General features: G+C 39.2%; 1 protein-coding gene across 7 annotated transcripts in view; it reads left to right on the top strand.

Moving 5' to 3' along the window:
* ENPP2 (ectonucleotide pyrophosphatase/phosphodiesterase 2) overlaps positions 1-19,671 on the top strand; it is a 74,196-nt gene extending 54,525 nt beyond the window's left edge. For 4 of the 7 annotated variants that reach the window (XM_040546956.1, XM_040546950.1, XM_040546952.1 and 1 more), the window contains exons 14-25: positions 1,461-1,492; positions 2,297-2,424; positions 4,496-4,583; positions 4,721-4,808; positions 5,675-5,847; positions 6,134-6,185; positions 8,842-8,978; positions 9,508-9,643; positions 10,761-10,838; positions 13,355-13,487; positions 14,104-14,260; positions 19,060-19,671. In XM_040546956.1, coding sequence (XP_040402890.1) covers positions 1,461-1,492; positions 2,297-2,424; positions 4,496-4,583; positions 4,721-4,808; positions 5,675-5,847; positions 6,134-6,185; positions 8,842-8,978; positions 9,508-9,643; positions 10,761-10,838; positions 13,355-13,487; positions 14,104-14,260; positions 19,060-19,230 — 1,373 coding nt within the window. In that variant the 3' untranslated portion in view covers positions 19,231-19,671. The remainder of the gene's footprint in view (positions 1-1,460; positions 1,493-2,296; positions 2,425-4,495; positions 4,584-4,720; positions 4,809-5,674; positions 5,848-6,133; positions 6,186-8,841; positions 8,979-9,507; positions 9,644-10,760; positions 10,839-13,354; positions 13,488-14,103; positions 14,261-19,059) is intronic. The other 3 variants (XM_040546951.1, XM_040546953.1, XM_040546955.1) reach the window with 1 other exon arrangement.
* Positions 19,672-19,874: the final 203 nt, after the last annotated feature.

Raw genomic sequence — 19,874 nt, 5'->3', positions numbered from 1 at the left:
AGAGTATGCTACAAGGGTGGTAACTTTTGGTAGAGGGGAAGATCAGATAGCTGGGACAACCACCTTGACCCCTCATAGCAATTCAGATATACCTAGGCTGAGGACAGATTTCACAAAAAAATTGGCCTTTGAAGATTAAGGATTTCTAGAGTGGTAGCAGAAATCATAAGAATGTGGTAAAACTTTAAGATAGCAATTTATTTATTTTACTAGTAGCTATTTTTTTCTGTGTATTTATACTCTAAGAATAGGGGATGAGTGTATAAAGATCTGTTGAAAATAGTGTGTATATTGATACAACTTACTAGACTAGCGTAAAGACTGAATTCCTGTTCTTCAGTGTGCTAAAAACTTATATTTCAGTTCCTCTAAGAAGATTTTTTGAAGATCTTTCAATCCTTGAATTCCCAAATTGCTGGGCAAAATTAGCTTTCTTTGGAGGATGAATGGCCATATGTTCCAAAAAGATCAGTTAGTCTGAGTGACCTCCAGTTCATACTTAGGCTTTCCTGCAAAACCATTTTCCTCTTTTGGCTTCTTTCCACAGCTTCCCAGCTGAATTAAATAAACTATTTGAACATAGAAGAAAGAAGCGTATTTTTTAATTTTAGATCTGAGGTTTACCCCTGTTAATTGGCAAATCACCATCTTTTTTATTTTTTCCATTGTTCTTCCATAATATTGTGTCAAGACCTGCAGATACACCTCTGCAATGCATAAGTGTGTAACTTGTATTTTAGGATTCAGCAGAACTCATTTCAAACTCAGCAACATCATGCCTTCAGCAACCAAAACAATAAGAGTTAAGCAAAAGATTTTTCTCTTACTAAGATATTCTCCTTGCCTGTTTTTTTCTCTGAGGACTGAAAAAATGAGTTTTTGTCACTCTGGAAGAAGACAGAGTTAATTTGGGCTAGTTTGGAGCTTTCTGCATTTTGTATGTCCCTTTCACAGTCCAAAGACGTATTCTGTATATTTTACTGTGGCTTTCACTTATTCTGTAGTAGACTATGAACTGTGTGAAATGCTAAGAGACAAAATCTACAACATATATATCTTATTGTTTTTAAGGGAGCATGTTGTTGCATTCAGTTGCGCCTTCAAAATCTTTCAGGGAAAGTCTTTGAGGATGATTTTGTATTTTAAAGTAAAGTAATCATAAGACTTGAAATGATGTTTTCAGAAAATAGAATAAATGTTCAGCTAAGGCCCAAATCATAAAGCAGTGAGCAACATTACCTGAGCAACCAAAATACCATTAAGTAAAAGAGAACAGGTTAAACTTAGTTTGTGTTCGGGATATCCCATTCTATGTATACAGTGTACTTTTTTAGTAAAGATCAACAAATATTCATGAAGAATCCTTCCGTAAAAATACGTTGTTACCTTGTGATTTCTTCTGCAAATTACTTGGTTTTATATATTTGTTTTCTTTTTGTTTGTTTGTTTTTGCTTAACAGATGACCCTAAAGTGATTGTTGCCAACCTTACAGTAAGTATTTAGCACTGCTCACTTCATATCTTAATTTGAGGCATTATTCAGCATTACCTCCTCACTCTTCAGGCAGGAAAACCAACCATTAACATGAATAAAGAGTTTAAAATGGCGCCCTTCATGAGTACAGATTAATGTTTGTCATAAATTCCACTGTTTGCTGCTGAAGTCGCTTTTATAACCTTTTCGGGCAGTGCTGAGCCAGAATCTCCCTGACCATCCTGACTCTCTGAATTGAGTGAATTGAGTCTATTTATTCGTTCCTTCAGAAATGGAAAGTAATCTTTTAGGGTAAATATTTTACTAGCACTTTGAAGATGCTGAAAAAGTTCATTTGATAGCCTTCAACCATAACCCTGCTCTTAATGGAAAGAAAAGTATTTAAAATGAAAGCTGATTTAAAAAAATAAATAAATCAAATTTACTAACCAGGCTGCTTTAAATATATCTGCAGACTAGATGTATTTTCAGCATTCAGCTTTTCTCTAAAATTTAATCTTTGGTCCAATTAGAATAAAATTCTTCATCTACGAGTTAAGTAAACATGACGTTTTGTTTTGCATGATGCTTTCAAAAAGACTGTCATGAGAATGAAGTTTTCTAAAATCTTTGAATGACCCCCTGTGCCCCAGTCTTATGTAAATATTGCACAGAAAGGGCTGGGCTGTGTACTCTAGATGTACGCATTGTTTTCAAGACATCATCAATAACGTGCTTAACAGCTTGGTTTCTGTAGTTCAAGGTTTCGTGTGCCTCTGAGCTAACTGACAGCAGTGTTGTCTGTAACCATTTCTTTTTCAGTGCAGAAAGCCAGACCAGCACTTTAAGCCGTACTTGAAACATCACCTTCCTAAACGCTTGCACTACGCTTACAACCGACGAATTGAGGATGTCCATTTACTGGTGGATCGCAAGTGGCATGTGGCAAGGTAGACTTTGCTTTCAGCCTGATTTTTCAGCCTTTCTTTCTGAGGAAGCAAGACACCTGGAACTGCTCTGTCTGTCAGCATCCTGCTCCTGCCACCTGGGAACAAGAGGAGTTTTGAACTCCTGGTGAGGTTCAGACATATTAGGTGTAGGGTCGCAGAACGCAAAATTGTTTTAAAGTTTGGGAAAATATGTAGTTTGATAAAAGAGAGAAACCCAGATTAGTTTATGCAAGCAACAGTGTGTTTTTTGACCAATTAGCTCACATATAGGAGCTAATGGTGTTTTTTTTTTTTTTTTTTCATAAGGTGAAAACTTATTAAAATCAGGAAGTGGGGAATATGAGAGGAAGCGGAAGGCATTATGTGACCAGGGGAGGTCAGGGAGCAAGGGGTCGAGGGGATGAACTGGGTAACTGGAAAGAAAATAGAGACATTGGCAGAGTGGATGAAAGCCTGAGAACACGTGGAAGGGTATTACAGGACTGGCACTGAAATGCCTGTAGCATATTGTGTTGTGAAACAAATCCACAGCAAACCAGGATGCTTTAGCTCAGAGCAAGCCCTATTTTGGCCTGGTCTTCATGATATGCCTCTGAATTTACAGTTATAAAACATAGGCAATTTTTAATATTCTTAGTTAAAAACTGTTTGAGAAAAACAAGTTGGCACTTATGTGTATGGAGTGAACAGTAGAGGAACAGCCTTTATATACAAATTGCACACCCCTTTCTGTGTTAATATATATTTTTCTTACTTTCATCCTTTGACATGTGTATTACAGTATAGGAATGGCTGGGCCTTAATGCATGAAGCTGACTCAGTGGTTCTTGGAAGATGACACAGATTTTGGCTTATGGTATTCTGTTATGAGCATTAAATTATGGTAGTTTTCTTTGCCTGTATAGCTGCCAGGCAAACATACGGTGTGTTGTAAGTGCCTTTTGACATCTGTGCTTATCTTCCTGTGAATTATGCAAGGATCACTCTGCTGAAGCAGTGAATGAGAAATCCCAATTACTTTCTTGCATAACTCCACTAGCTAGTTGGCCGTTTGCCTTGTACAGTTTCTGTGGCTAGGGTTCATGTACATTTCAAAGAAGTAGACTGTTTTAGGCCTATAACATTTCTTAGGTTTTTTTTTTTTTTTTTTTTTTTTTTACTGGAACTGATGTAATGGAAGTGGAGGGTCCAGGCTGATTTGCATTTATTCTTATTAATCACCCCAGACTTATTATTTTGCATATTTATTCATTAGATGTTTTGACATCTTGTTCACCAATAAACCATTTGTTAATGTAAATATAATTCATTGTATATTCACAGGCAGGAAAATTGCTATTGACCCGCTTGCCATAATTCTAGTAATTTCCAAGGCCAAAATCAAACTTTGGCAGAGCATCTTTTCTATACTGATGAAGAAATTAACTTGTAGGGTAATCTGGTCCACTGCATGGATTGCATATACATGGCCTTCATAAAACTGAATGCAAAAAAGTATTTGGGAACAAGCTGATAATCATAATTCCTATGCTACAATACTTATTTTTTTCCCCACATATTTTGTAAAATAGGACTCAGCAACAGGCCGATAATTACCATTCCTACGATATAGCACTTATTTTCCTATATATTTTTCTTCATTACAATCTTTCCCTTCTTTTCCCTCCAACTTTTCGTATTGGGTTGAAGGTGAATGGTTACTGTTTTGTATGACGTTTGCATCATTGTCATGGTCTCAAAAGTGCTCTATTGGCTTTTTGCAAACTGGGGGAACACGATCTGAAATACTTCCAGACTGTAGGAGATGGTGTGATATGAGAAAGTTTTGCAAAAACAGTTGTCTTACCAGCTATTTACTTATCAGTGAATAAGATTTGGCTCTTAGGTTTGTATAGTGGGAGCAGTGGGAGAATCCATGGGCTCGTCAGATGAACCTGCAGTACCCACGACTGCAATACAGGAAAGATGAGCAATGCCTTCAAAACTTATCCCGCCTGTCCCCAAAGTACGTTGTCCGGTCAGCCACCGTACCTCCACCTTTGAGAAAATTGCTAATACTTTTTCAATTTAGGAAAGCTGTGGATGTTTACAAGAAACCAACAGGAAAATGTTTCTTCCATGGAGACCATGGCTATGACAATAAGATAAACAGCATGCAGGTAAGAGCAATGCAGTAAGCTTTACAAGGGGGTCATTAAGGCAGAAGAAATCTGAGTTTTTTAAAATGTAAATATTCACTGAAAAAAAACACCCTACCTTTAATGCTTTTTTCTCTTTTCTCTCTCTCTTTTTAAAGACTGTTTTCATTGGTTACGGACCTACATTCAAATACAAGACCAAAGTACCTCCTTTTGAAAACATTGAACTTTACAATGTCATGTGTGGTAAGATACCTGCTTGAGGAGTTATAAGAGAAACATGCTGCTTTACCTAAGGGGGCTTATTTAGGCACCTGTGAGCTCATGCCCTTACAGCCTCCGAGAGTCCCTTCCCAAATGCTTCTCTTTTGGCTTGGGGGGGCTGAAGGCATTTCTCAGGGGCCTTGGTTTGCTCTGCTCTAGCAGCTGGTCGATAAAGGGTATTAACACAGTTTTGCTGCACACAGCTCAGCAGAGATCAAATATGCACCACTACTGTGTGTGGTGTCCACACTTCATTAGTCTAGGAAGGAGACTTCTGCACCTGCATGTCTCATGGAGCAGCTCAAGGGGGATTGCTTAGCTTTCTGTGACACCTCCTGGTATGATTGTTTCTTAAACTCTTACTGTATGAAGTAGAATCTGATGCTGTATACAGACATTCAGTATAACCTTTTCTTTAATAATGGTTTTCCAAGGGAGTAAGACTTCCTAGCTGAAGGTATATATATTTTTTTTTTTCCCCAAGCATGAAATAACAAAAATCTATAAAGCAGGTGACTAATAACAGTGTTCCAGGTGGTTGATGTAAGGTCACCACATTGACTGTAGGCTTGTTTTGGAAACTGCAGGAGTAGTTATATAATAAAACTGTTTTCCAGTGTCTTCATGCAAATTAACCTTCTTGTCATAAAGGCTACCATACTATTCAGGCAGGATTTACAATTTTATAATTTAGACAAAAGATTAGCATTTTTATTACATTAAAAGCATTCATTAGCACATTATAGATGTAAACAGTATTGCAAAAAAATGTCTTAGCTAAGTAGAGATACTGCTGAATACACGTTTGCAATCTAACCATCATTAATTTGCTGTGGGTGTTTTCATAGATCTGCTTGGATTAAAGCCTGCTCCTAATAATGGCACCCATGGAAGTTTAAATCACCTGCTGAGAGCCAATGTTTACAAACCCACTGTGCCAGATGAAGTTGCTAAACCACTTTACCCTGTAGCTCCACCTTCTGCATCAGACTTTGATATAGGATGTACATGCGATGATAAGGTAGGTGTTTAGGATCTGCTGATACTCCCACTATTAGCCATAAATGTCTAGTAAAGTTTATAGCCATTACAGCTGTTTCAAGAGAGTTCAAGCTGCAAAAATTCCCCAGATCCTTCCTGTGAAACTTTCTATGCCCTTTTGGAACAATTATTGCTTCTTGGAAAACAGGAAACAAGAAAGTTGTCTGTGTTTTGTAGTGTTAGTTTTGTTTTGCTAGATGCCTAGTAAAACAAGATGTCAGAATGCTCCAGTGACCTTAATCTTTTTCCTTTTTTCTCTTCTTGAGAAGAACAAGTTGGATGAACTCAATAAGCGCTTTCATGTCAAGGGAACTGAAGGTAAGAGCCTGGTGCCTCAGTTAATAAAAGCTATTTTTGTTTTCTTTTGCGAGCTAGTTTGCATCACTGATACCAGAAAAACTGTTTTGTTTTAGTTAATGTGTAGTAAACCAACTTTTCAAAAAACTGTCAAAAGAGCATACAGACATGGACAAAATTAAGATCACATGAAGAAGCGCGTGCTATCTTTTTCTGTACCCGGAACTAAAGAATTCGTCAAAGTGAGATGAATTTTAGTTCTTCTTTCCATCACCATTAGGAGGTTTAATGTCTGCTGTGGAAGCAGAGAAATGAAGAAAGGAGAGGGAGCATGAGGCAATGCTCCATTCAACCACAAGCAATAGATGGGGTAAAAAGCATAGACCAAATCTGCACACTCTGGCTTACCAGTGTTCATCAGATTTGGGTTTCACCAGGTCATTGGTGCAGCTGCTTTGACAATCCCTGACTGGTTCTGTAATGCTTGTTTTTTAGGGTGTAGGTTATCCACTGAACTATTGGCAAACAAGTGCACAAATGCTCTGGTTCAGGGGATACTCCGTGCAATTTTGTCCCTCACCAGTGTTCAGGTTTCTCCCGGGAGAAAGCATCCTCTGCTCTTCTGGACACTGGCTCCTGTGCTCTTGACGATGTATGCCAGCACTGAAGTTCATTCATCTGCACTCTCAGCTATGTCAGGGCTGTGATCCAAGTTAACATGTAGCAATAACGATTTACAGCATTTCCCTTATCATAACAATTTATATTTCTTCTTGTCCAACTGAGAGAATTCTGAAACTTTGAGTTTATATTGAAGTTTAGAACTGAGGTACTTCAAATCAGGCTTCTCAGATGAATAAGAATATTTAAAAAAATCCTAACAAAGCTACTTATTCAATTCTACTTCTGTGAGCAGACAATGCAGCCTGTCCCTTAGTTTCTACAGGTTAAATTATTCCTTTTGTGAGTAAATTGCCTTTTTCCAGCTTTCATCTTGTTAAACTGATTTTTCCAATTAGCAATGAGTTACTCCTCACTCTAGCTATTTCTGGCATCAGAAAAAAAAATAAAATGTTGTACTCCTAGATATCTCAACATCTCTATTTTGCATTAGGTTCAGATGTTTCTTCACTTCAGTATTATAAAAATAGTACTTTTATTTTAAGAATTAAGCATATAAATAAATTTCAGTTTCTCGTTTGCTTGTTCATAAGTTGTCCGGTAAGTGGAATTAGGTTCCCTTTAAAAAAACAGCAAACAGTTCTATTTCGTGCAAGTTATTTTCTTACATTTTGTGACAGGCTTTAGCACATGTTCATGGATCTTCCTGCGTTTAGTTGCATTGGGAATCTTCTTTTGCATTGGGAATCAAGCATATCTAGCTGTTGTTATGCACATGCAGCAGGAAGAGATTCCTTCCAGTTTCTCTTGAATAAAGGAAGTTAATCATCTTTGTCCTTAGACAACGCTTTTCCTACTTCTTTTTTTTTTTTTTTTTTTTTTTTTTGTCCTATAAAAATATCCTCTATTTGGACTCAAAGACTAATAAAACATGTCCTTTTCTTTCAGGTTAAATGCCTATCTATGAACAGTGGTTAGGCTGTTTACCTTGTTTTTATGTTTTGATTTCCAAAAGCAAGCCAAACGTGTTTGCCAAATGGTTATCAAAATCAGTGAATCATGCAGCACAGTGCAAGATTAGCCAGGAAATTTATTTTTCTTTTGTCTCGTTTAATGATGTTTTTGTCTTTTTGTAAGCAAAACTTATCAGGGGTATCTAGTGACATTTAACCATAACATAGCACCACAACAGAAGAAAAGCAAATCTGGCAGAGTTGGAGGTGTCTTTCTGTAGCCAGAGTTAGGAAAAGTTTTGGGTTTTTGTTTGTCTGTTTTTTCTTTGATATTGCTGACAAAATAGCACATTCCTCTTCAGAATATCGTCTGTATTAATAAAGTGGAAAAAAAATACTCTTTTAGTGAGTGGACACCTTTGTCTTCCTTCCTTTTGTCAGGGACTTTGTGTTTTACAGAAAACACAGGGAGGACAGAAAGTCAGGAAAAGAGAGGCAGAGAGCGATAGCATAGGTGCCGATTTAAAGAAACAAAGTGCTTTCTGCCTCGTGTGATTGAGATGTGGGCATAAACATCCTTGTGGAGTGTCCTGTGTTTGGAAAAGCATCTTTTTTTTCCATGCTATGTTCCCAACAAGTTTTCAAGTGCAGAAAAGACTTGTAAACAATGTGGGTTTTGAGCCTGGAATGGGGATCCCAACCAAACCTATTGAAGAACAACTGCTCTCTCTGTTACGGGTTTTCCTTAGCAGTTTTTCAGGGTCAGTATACTGTTGAGGACTGTTGTAAAATCAGCATGTGTTGGAAAGCCAACTGTTGTGGTCCTCAACCCCTTTTCTTTTTCTCTTCTTCTTTACTCTGAGGGTGGTGAGGCACTGGACCAGGTTGCCCAGAGAAGCTGTGGATGCCCCATCACTGGAGGTGTTCAAGGCCAGGCTGGATGGGGCTTTGGGCAACCTGGTCTGGTGGGAGGTGTCCCTGCCCATGGCAGGGGGGCTGGAACTGGGTGATCTTTAAGGTTCCTTTCAACCAAAACCATTATAGAATTCTATCTTCATGGTTTTGATAGATAAATTGAAATGCAAATTCTTTCTGATCTACAGAGAAACATCTTCTGTACGGGCGCCCAGCAGTGCTGTACCGCACAAAGTACAATATCTTGCACCACCATGACTTCGAAAGTGGCTACAGTGAAACATTCCTGATGCCTCTCTGGACATCCTACACAATTTCCAAACAGGTCAGTGCTCTCTTTGCTCTTGCAACTTGTTTAAAATATTCTTTGGAAGTCTGTTTGTTATCTGTATTCTTGAAATTGTAAAATAATCCTTCCTCAAGTAGATTTTCCCACTAGAAATTATTCCAAATACCACTGAAAATAATGTTCCTTTTCCTTTTCTATCTTTCTATCTCCTCGTTCCTTTTCCATCTTCCTTTAGAAGAAAAGAGTTTTAAAGCATAATGTTTGAATATTGCTTTTCTTGATTTCATTTTCTTTCTAAGTTTTTTTTCTCAATGGGGATTTGTCTTCCCAATTTATTTTAATCAGCTACTTCATTTGGATTACTTCCCATGGTGATTTCTGTTACCTGAAGGGAGGAACTGCCCTCCTAATAGAGGAACAAGGCTTGGTTTTACGGCCAGGGCGCATCATTGTTCTCCACACAATGCCTTCAATCTCATCTGTAGACTATAAGAAATCATTTTCTTTTAGCTATAAGTGCTGGAGTTACCTTTCCTGTCACTTCTGCATGCGATTTTCAATGCAGGCGGAGGTATCTGGTGTCCCGGAGCACCTGGCCAGCTGCGTGAGGCCCGACCTCCGCATTTCTCCGGGAAACAGCCAGAGCTGCCTGGCCTACAGAGGTGACAAACAGCTCTCCTACGGCTTCCTCTTCCCTCCTCGTAAGTTCAAATAGCACGTCTACAGAATCTAAGGACTCAAAGGTCACTTTTTTGCATCACTGTTTATTTATTTATTTATTTATTTAAACCTAGAGATTTTGTAATTTTCTGTTTTGTTAGAGAAAACCTTAGGTATGAATAAAACACCTCCAGATGTGAAGGGACTAGGGTTTTTTTGTTTGTTTTATTTTTGAGATTGTTGGGAAAGCACATAGGTAGGAGTTGGTCTGCTTTCCCTCCTTCCTGGGGTGATTCCTTCCTCCATGATGCTTTTTCCTCAAACTACCTGATTTTGCACCAGTATCACACATGGGATGAATATATTATTCTTGCTGCACGTCTTCAGGACCAAAGGCTCAGTGCCACAAGTTGCCATCATGGCTGTGGCTTCTCACCTTCATGAGGCTGGAAAGATACTCCAAACTGGTGCTCAGCTTCATGCACAGAAACAATGAAATGTTCCACTTTGGTTAATAAAAATAAAGGTGAAGGAAGAATTACAGAGTAGGAGCACAGTCTTCAAAAGTTGGCCCTTTAATGACAGTGGACATATACTGGCTTATATGAGCTGGGAATCTAGTTAGTTTGTAATTTTGACTTCAAACAACAGAAGGATAAATATATTTAATTTATAAATCCGTATTAGACTGCTGCATACTGTAAAATAAATAAATAATTAAAATCTACCATCCCACAGAAACAGTGCTAGTAGAAAAGCTGTGTGAAAGAGTGTCCTGAATTCTCCTGGTGCAGTTACATTTGTTCAGTCTCAGATAAACAGCCTTTTGGATTTAGGAAATGTTTGTGGGACACAACTTTACAGTCTCACAGTTGTGAATTTCATTGCTCTGCCTTCCTCATTCAGTGGCTAAAACATTTAAGAATGGATTACTGACGTGGAGTTACTGGTGCAGGAGGCTTGCTCAGACCTAGAAGATAATCCCACAGTCCTCTATCTACAAATTGTGTGTCTGTTTTGTGAAAGAACACAGAGCCGCTCTGACTTCTGTTTCAGTGACAATATTCCTTTTGATTACTCTCTGAAACCACTTTTGAAAATGTTTTTATATTCTTTGAATTCTGACATTTCATCTCATTAGTATTTTTCTGTTTTCAGAATTAAGTTCCTCTGCAGAAGCAAAATATGATGCTTTTCTAATAACAAATATCATTCCAATGTATCCTGCCTTCAAAAGTAAGTGAAATTTCCACAGCTTCTTTTTTTTTTCCCAAGCTTGTAACAGTTAAAAAAAAAAAAAAAAAAAAAAAAGTCTGCAGTATGGAATGATTTGATGGGAGAAGTTTAAAACATAAATCCAGTTACCTGCAGCCAACAGATAATACGTGTGGGAAGCTGTATAGTTCTAGGTTTAGGCAGACAAACTACCACAAGAAATGCTTAAGGTTTAAGAAAGGTTTATTTTCTTTGGTGCTGGGCTGAGATAATAGCACAGACATGGTCAGTTCTGTAGTTCAGCAATTTTGCTGAAGTGCCTAAGTAACTCAGTTTGTACAAAACCATTCAGATTTTCTTACTTGCAGCCCCAGTTAATGCAGAATGTACTCAGACAATGTGTTTTCACTTCTCAGTTGGGGTAGTCTGGGAGCGTACACTTAGCATGTTGTAGTTAAGGGACAAGTGGCATCTGGATCACTTTTGATTTTTCTATCCCTAGCCTTAGAGGTAGACCAAGAATGTTTACTACCTTTAAAGAAAAAGGAAGAGGAAACCAATTTATGGAAAATGAGGAATGATTTAAAACCAGCTGAAATTTTCAGCCCTGCAAGGATACAGTATTAACGTTCCTTTTGTCTGCACATCTCTTTTCTCTCTAGTGTTGCCAAGAGGTAGAAAACCATCAGGCTATTCTGGTGGCGTTTTTGGCTTGGCAGGAATTGGGAAGCCTTGGAAGAATCTCAAGAGCCTGTTCTTGTGAGATTTCCAATGCAGATTTTAGGCCAGGGAGGTTTGGATAAACATCAAAGCCTATGGGAGGCTTTTTATTTTTAACCAAAGAAGAGTGCTTTTAACTGAAAAACCTCTGAGTAGGAACAAGTGGTAATGTTTGCTGGAAATCTGAGCAAAAGCACTTAACTGATTACAGAGTGCAAAATTATTGGGGATTTCCCACTCTCAAATCACTTCATAAAAATGCTTTTTATGCTAATGTCAGTCTAAGCAAATTATGTGAGATGCTAATCACAGGAGAACCTACCACCAGCAACTCATTTTATCTAGTGGCCTCCAAAAGCAGGTGAAGGATCCCCTGAGAACAAATGCAGTAACTTATATAATTCCTGGGGAATTACGTACTAATAATACCTGTGTGCAGGTTGCAGGGCAGGGAGCTCAGACCGTTCTTTATACAGAGCTTTTTCACAACAGAGGGAATATGGGGTGGCAGTTTTATTCTGTGCTGGTTTTGGTGGCAGTGCTGGCTGTAGAGTCCCTCTTCTCTGTGTTTTTTTTTTTTTTTTAATTCTATGTTTCCCCCCAGCAGGGGCAATAATACTGTGTCCGTCTTTTCTGTAGTGAGTCTGGCTTAAGCAGTTCCCACTTTGCTGGAGCTGCAGGATCATGCCCTTGGGCTGTCCCCCCATTCCACTGGCGTTGTTGTCTATGTGGCTGCAGTGGGAAACCAACCAGGGAACTGATTCAGCTGGAAAACTCAGAGAAAAAGCTTTCCTTCGGGGCTATTTTGATGGTTAGGGCTGAGGCAGCGGAGGAGCGAGCAGCTGGAGGAGTGGGACAGCCAAGTGGCTACCGCAGCTGAGGTTCCTGTTAGATCATTGCTTGTGGGTGCCTCTGCACCAGCCTGAGCAGGGAGCTTGTATGGCACTGAATAGTCTCAGGCCAAAGCGTGCTGGATTTTCCTGAGGCTGGTGCTGCTGTCAGTTCTGGGGAACCATGGACTTAAAAGGCTTTCCTGGCAAGGCAAAGGTTAACCTTATACAAGCTTGAGATGCTTTGTCTGCACACGCTTCTGTTAGTGTTAAAATAAAAAGAAAAAAAAAAAAGAAGGAAAACAATGATGTAACTGGAGATCCCAGTGTGTGTCCTATCTCTGTAAACATCTTACCTTGTTAAGGTTGAGAAGGTTGTGGTGGGAGAAAGTGTCACATTCTTCCCAAAAGTTGTGGTTAAAATTCCCTGCTAGGCAAGCCTCTGATTTAATGAGATGCCATAATTCGGTCATCCTAGCCTGCACCTAATTTTGAAGTTAGACTTTTTGTATCCAAGGAGAATTTAACAGAAATAATATGACCTTTGTATTTCCCTGTCATTTAAAGTGTTTGGTTTTTGCTTTTAATCACGGTGCTATTTCCTTTCCATAACCTAAAAAAAAAAAAAAAAAAAAAAAAAGGAAATGTTTACAGGGACATCAAAAGTGTGTGAATAGCTGGTGAAGGAACAGCAAGCTCTCTGTGCAATGTCTAGGGCGATGCCAGCCTTAGAATGGTACTGTGCATTTCCTTTATCACTAGCTGGGGAAAAAATCAACAGAGAACAAATACGTCTGAATAGGCTTTATTGACCAAAACTGAATGAAGCTGCAGTAAATCTGTAAATCTTAGTCTTTGATTTCCCCTACCATTGTGTGATGACATCCAATTGATTTTTATTTAAAAAAAATATATGTTTAAAATCTTGGCATGTTTTGGCTTATCTAAATGTTAGAGGTGTGTTTATGTTTTTTGTTCCCCCCACAGAGGTGTGGAACTATTTCCAAAGGGTTTTGGTGAAGAGATATGCCACCGAACGGAACGGAGTCAATGTTATAAGTGGACCAATCTTTGACTATGACTATGATGGTCTACATGACACACCTGACAAAATCAAACAGTAAGAGTTTGCATTTAAATTGGTTTGCTGTTTTTTCTCTTACTTATGACTTCATTTTAAACAATTCATTCTTTCCACATCGCTTGATTTTTGGGGAGGAGATGTAAATTCCTGGCTCTTTCTAAAAACGATTGCTCATTAAGACTGAGTGCCCTTGTAGGTAGGACAGGGATAAAAACAAGGAAATGGCAATTCAGCACGTTGCTCTTCACCTTGACTTTGGAATGAAGTGTTTATTCATCGTTGAGATTAAGATTTATGTTCCTAATCAGTTTTCTCTAAAATTCTCTAGAACTTAAGAGTTGGCCGCTGGGTACCAGAGCATACCGTAGTGCTATTGAGTTAGATACTTAAGTCTTTTGTTAATTCAGTAAAGGTTTCTCTCTATTTCCCTGAACTGAAGAAGCCTTTCAGAATTGCCATGTGGTCTTTCTGTGGCACACTATCAAAACATGAGCTAACTGAAATGCTCGTTTTCAGATAGAGCTCAGGAATCACACACATCTCAACAAAGTACATGTTTCCTCACACATAGGGAAGGAAAGACCACACTGTTTGTGTAATCCTTCCAAACAGATTAGTCCTTTGTCTATAAATGTTTGCTTTACTTCCCCAGGTTTGTGGAAGGCAGTGCCATCCCTGTTCCTACTCATTACTACGCCATCATAACCAGCTGCTTAGATTTCACTCAGCCAGCTGACAAGTGTGATGGACCACTCTCCGTTCTCTCGTACATTCTTCCCCACCGGCCTGACAATGACGAGAGCTGCAACGTAAGTTCTGTTGCCTTGCTGTAGCCCAACAGTGAATAGTCCCTGGGAAATGTGAAACCCCATTCTTGTTAGATGTTAGTGCTCACTGATGTCTTAAATGAAAGCACGGGGTAGTGACTCAATTAAGTGTCATGTTCAACTCACTAGACAAGAGCACTCCTCCATGACAAATAGAGGTATCAGAGAAAACGTGGAACTACTACTGAACCTAAAATTGTCTGGAAGAACTGACATACAGTAGGTTGGCAGTAAACAACCTGTGGGCTTCTGTATTTTGGCAGACACTGTCAGAGTAACCTCAGAGCAGGTTGGGAAGGGCTGTGTGCGTAGATGTATTGTCCTGGCAGCCAGCCTGATGTTTTTATGGAGGTCTATTTCCATACGCAGGTACAATATAATCTGTCTACTGTGGCAGTCTGGGTGCATCAGACAGCATGATTACATCCAACCCACACAGTATTAAAACTATACACTAAAACCTGCTGAAGGTGGAGTGCCAGCAGCTCTTGCTGTTTCCAGCCCATGTCTTGATTCTAGGGAAAAGTTTGGCTTCTCTTTACCAGAGAACAGAGGTGACCAGACACCCTCCTTGTTCCTTTCCTATCATCTTTTACGATGAAAAATCTTACAGTGTAGAAATCTTGGTGAGGTACAAAGGCTTCAGTTTGGTCAGAGCTGCAGAAAGCAACACAAATGCTCAGTAGCTGATTGTGTAGCAGGAGAGCCAGTTGGGTCCCCACGGGCTCCGGCGCTCTGCAAGGACAGCAGTGCTCCCAGGCAGCTGTATTTAGACTTGTCCTTCCGCCTGAACTTGTTCTCCCATTACACAGCTGTGCGGATTCCTGCACACAGACGCCTCACTATAGGCTGCCAGGAGTCTGTTTCCTGAATGAACGCATTAATGTTATGAATTTTGTATTGGCACAAAAAGTTAAGACTCCTATTCCAGCTACAAGCAGAAATAGTCATTCCAACTCTGTACACAATTCACCTGGAACACTGTTTCTTTCTCATTCATCAAACATCGCCTGCTTTCAGGTCACTCTTTTCAAAACCACGCTTTTGGAGCAGTACCCCTCTCTCTTGAGCAGTTCTGGCTTCCTTCTGTTTAGACTCTTAGATGCTTTGGGCAGAGATGTCTTCTACCAGAAGGCTCAGAAAGTCCTACATATATTTCATTGTGTCTTTTTTTTTTTTTTTTTTTCTGGATTGCCTTCATCTGAATCAAGGTCTGGTTGGTGATCTGGAAGTTATTGTCTAGCAGTTATCAGTCCTTGTATTTATGCCCATATGTGATATTTTTTCATCCCTACATTGTGTGTCATTGTGCTTTTAAGCTGCTGGAATCTTTTTTTTTATGAAATGCATAGAATAATGGCCTTTTTTACTCTTTGATTTCCTGTATTCCAACTCAGGCTTCTTTTCTCCATAGGTCATGCTACCTATTGTATTTGTATTTACTGTTCTGGGTGCAATGGCAGCACTTCTAAAAGGTCATTAGCGGATATTGCTCTGTGCTTGACATAGCAAAGAAGCACTCCAAAAATATTTAAATTTAGCTCTTGAGTGAAAATTCGGTTAGACAAAATTTTGTCATTCTAATAGAGTTTCAGTCTTACTTTTGCACATGGTACTCCATCTGATTTATTCAAAGAAGTCACTGTGTAAAACCTCACGTAGTTCATGGATGAAATGCATGGGATAATATAAGAATTTTCCCTTAACCTCTCCACAGCTTTCTCTTAAGATGTGAAGAAATATTAGCTTTCCCCTGCTCTGCTCTTGTTGCACACACTTTCTTCACATGGCCGTTGGAGAACACCACTACTCCTCTCATTAGAATTTGTTCCATCTCCAAACTATGTTTATTCATGGTGAGGTTATACCCATTTCTTCTTGTGTCAACATTTTTCTATGGCTTAAATAGCCCTTCACTGGTCTTCTTTGGGATTTACCCCTGCTGATGATTTATGACGATACTCAAGGCATATACTCTTCTCTATTCATGGGTGACCCAGGATCTTTTTTGCTCTTGTAAGAGAGAATGATCATTTCAGTAGCCTTCTTGTGTATATGTTCCAGTCTGATTTTTTTTTTGAACATGAATGAGATAAAGTATTCCAGCTGAGATCTCGAAATGGAAATGTTTTTCTTTCTACTTCGCACAACTCCTCTGATACTATCTAAGATTTTATTTTTCCATAGGTGTATTATGATGGTGATTCACAATATCCTGTAATAAACCAGCACATCCAGAACCAATTCTTCTATCTGCTGTTTCACATGAAAAACTCCCAGGGTAACAGAAATTCTTGCCACCAGTGTGGATAACCCAATTTCATACCATACCAGGGATTCCCCCATCTGCATCCTGCAGTATGGCATTCCAGTCTTCCTCTGCATTGACAAGAGCTTCCAATTGTTTTTTAGTAGCACGCTAATGATCTTGGCACAAAAAGCATGTATGAAAATATTAAATAAAATCTTCCAAGATCAAAGCTGGAGGAACTGCTGGAAGCTTCCTACAGGCCCCTATTTCCTTTTCAGCAGAACCTTTAAATTCCTCTTTCAATGAGCAAGTTCCTCAACCACCTATCCACACTCTGGGCATGTTTAGCTTTCCAGCTAACAACTTGATATTCAGAGAGATGCATATCACAGCAGTTCTTTTATCTAGAATATCTGGCATCTTTTCAAATGGATTTCATGTTAGCTTTATATTTTATTGTATATCTCTATTTATCTCCATGTTCTTAATAGTTGTTTTTTCCTTCTAAGACCTACTGTAGTACTGAGGTGAGACTAACAAGCACAGATGGAGAAAACTGTATCATTTTCAATGTGCACACTTCATATGTTGTTCCACAGTAATACAATACCATGTTAGCTGATCACTGTGCTTAGAATCCTGCTGTTGGACCTGTCATTTCATGGGCCAGTTATGAAATGCACGAAATAAAAATTGACCAGTTTTTGAAATAAAATCAGACCAATTGACTGATCTTCTAAGCTCATGCAAACACTGTGCTGCTGGACTTGGCTTAAAACCATCCTCACAATCCTGTGATTTATTCATATTACAGTTCTTTTGCAAACTCTTAGGACTTGTCCTCATATTTGAAAGACTGAGCTTTGAAGCAATGCGACTTTCCTCTGAGCTCTGTCAAATACAGTTTTTCTGTGCAGGAGGAAGTCTTGAAGACAAGGGAAATGTCACAGTGATTGCATTTGACCTCGCTGAGGCCAGTTTACAGATCAGCAATGTGATCAGTTTAACTGGGGATTTCCTGTGGCCACATGATGCCACATGGTGTTCCTGGAGCATGGTGTCACAGGCTGTGGAGAATGTTCCCTTCTTTCCCTTTTAATCTACATCTCTGTTTTCATGCTCCAGACATGGTTTGGGGCCTCAGATTGCTACCAGCATGTAGAGGAAAGTGGTTTTGGAGCTGAAAAGCTTCAAAACAGACAAGTGTTGACTGGGTCATGGATGTTTGCTTTAGAGCAGCTGGTTGTGACCTAACTGGTACTTCATGTTCTCTCTGTGCAAATGATCAGGCTCACCCGCCTGGCCTTTACAGAGTGACCCACAGCCTGGTCTGTGGTACATCTACTGCTTTGGGTAGGTTCTGGCATGACTGGCTTAGTCTTTATTGGCGGGAGGATTGTTTTGAAGGAGAACCTCCTCTGAGACAGTCAGAGACTTATTTCAGGAGCAAGCCCAGAAAGAAGAATTTTGTCAGCAAGATTTCCAGGTACACAGGGTCCAAATGCCCCATGGTACAACCCCTCCATTTCTAGTGTGTGTCCCCAGCTGTGGTACAGACACACCAGCCTGCGAGGCCAGAGGGGGAAAAGTCCTGTTTGCTCAGTGCTTTTCCCATGTCTGCTCACCACCAAGCAGTCCCCAGGGTTGGCTGGGACATGTCACTGAGCTGGTTCAACTCAAACAGCCTGTAACTGCAGGGTTTTGCAGGGCTGGTTTTTCTGATTTTTTTTTTTTTTTTTTTTTTTTTTTTTAGTGAGCTAATTTAGGCTGTGGATGGCTCCAACAAATGCTGGAGCTGGCACAAGGTGTGCAGTAGGGAGCTGGTGCGGTGGCTCCCTGTGTCTCTTGGAGCAGTTCCCTAAGGGAGATTACACCCACGCAACCCAACCCCGTCACTCTGGCAGCAGCACCTTCCTGATTGTTTTTCATATTGGGAAATGATTAGTGAAAGTTTTTGCTTGTTTGTTTTTTCCTATCGTGAATAATATGTATGTTTTAATAACAGGAATTTACAGCTTCCAACGTAAGCCAAAGTTCTAACTATATAATAAATCATAAAGGTGTACTAACAGTAAGGTGGAAGGAAATAGTACTGTGTTAGATGATGGTCAGATGAGAATATATTTAGGGGTAGGGTTCAAAGGTAAGCAGCCTAGAGTTTGGGCTTTGGTGATGCAGAACAACTGATCGATATGGAGCTCCTTCTGTGATATGAAAAATTATGGGGTGACTTTCTTAAAGAATACGGCTGTTCTTCTGAAACACCTGCAACACAGGAGCAGCTTTTCCCAGATTACTGTGGTGCTTGTCTCCCTCTGTCCTAAATGGTTCCCAAAATAAAGCTTCATCTTTCATGTGAAGTTTCAAATGTTTTCTTTGAACTCATTTACCTGAGTCGTTCTTGAATAGGTTACAGAGATTGTTCGAATGGACCTGATGTTTAGAAAATTTACCTTTCCTTTGAGAGTTGATTTGTGACATAGCATGTTATAAACTCTTTTTTTTTTTTTTTTTTTTTTTTCCATTTCAGAGCATGGAGGATGAATCAAAGTGGGTTGAAGATCTTCTTAAGATGCACACTGCGCGGGTGCGTGACATCGAGCAGCTCACAAGTTTGGACTTCTTCCGAAAGACCAGTCGCAGCTACACAGAAATCCTCTCCCTAAAGACATATCTGCATACGTTTGAAAGTGAAATTTAGCTTTCTAACCTTACTCAGTGCATCCTTTTATCAACTGGTGTATATTTTTATATTGTTTTTATATTTATTAATTTGAAACCAGGACATTAAAAATATTAGTATTTTAATCCTGTATCAAATCTTAAATATTAAACCCTTGTGTCATTTGTTTTGTTTCTCTAATGTTTAATATAGGTATGTCTCTTGGTTTATTTAGTAGCGCTTGTAATACTGCAGCTTAAGTCCTTACTCCAAGCTTTTAAGTGGTGCTGCAGAATTTGATACGTGAATCAAGGAAATATTAATTTCCCATGCTCCTTTACCACACTTGTAGTCCTGTACTTTGTATCAAAATACTGAACATGTAAAATTACATTCATTTACTGTTGACTATGTGACAGACATATTTAAACCCTATAGACAAATAGCATCTTAAATATAATAAACCACACATTCAGTTTTTTTAATGTCTTTTGATTTCCTTTCACAGGGACATTCAGAGGGACTTGTTAACAGCTGAGTGCTGCCAGATCTTTCACATTCACCCTTCTCAAGAGCTTAGGTTTTCTGGTAAGAGTAATGACAGGAGCCCAGGTGCCCTGCCCCAGTAGTCAGCAGTGAGAACATAAAGCAGACATCTGCAGTAGTAATTACTGGTTAGGTTT

The sequence above is a fragment of the Cygnus olor genome, chromosome 2, assembly GCF_009769625.2.
Source record: "Cygnus olor isolate bCygOlo1 chromosome 2, bCygOlo1.pri.v2, whole genome shotgun sequence".
Classification (NCBI taxonomy): domain Eukaryota; kingdom Metazoa; phylum Chordata; class Aves; order Anseriformes; family Anatidae; genus Cygnus; species Cygnus olor.
This window is presented reverse-complemented; position numbering and strand designations above follow the sequence as displayed.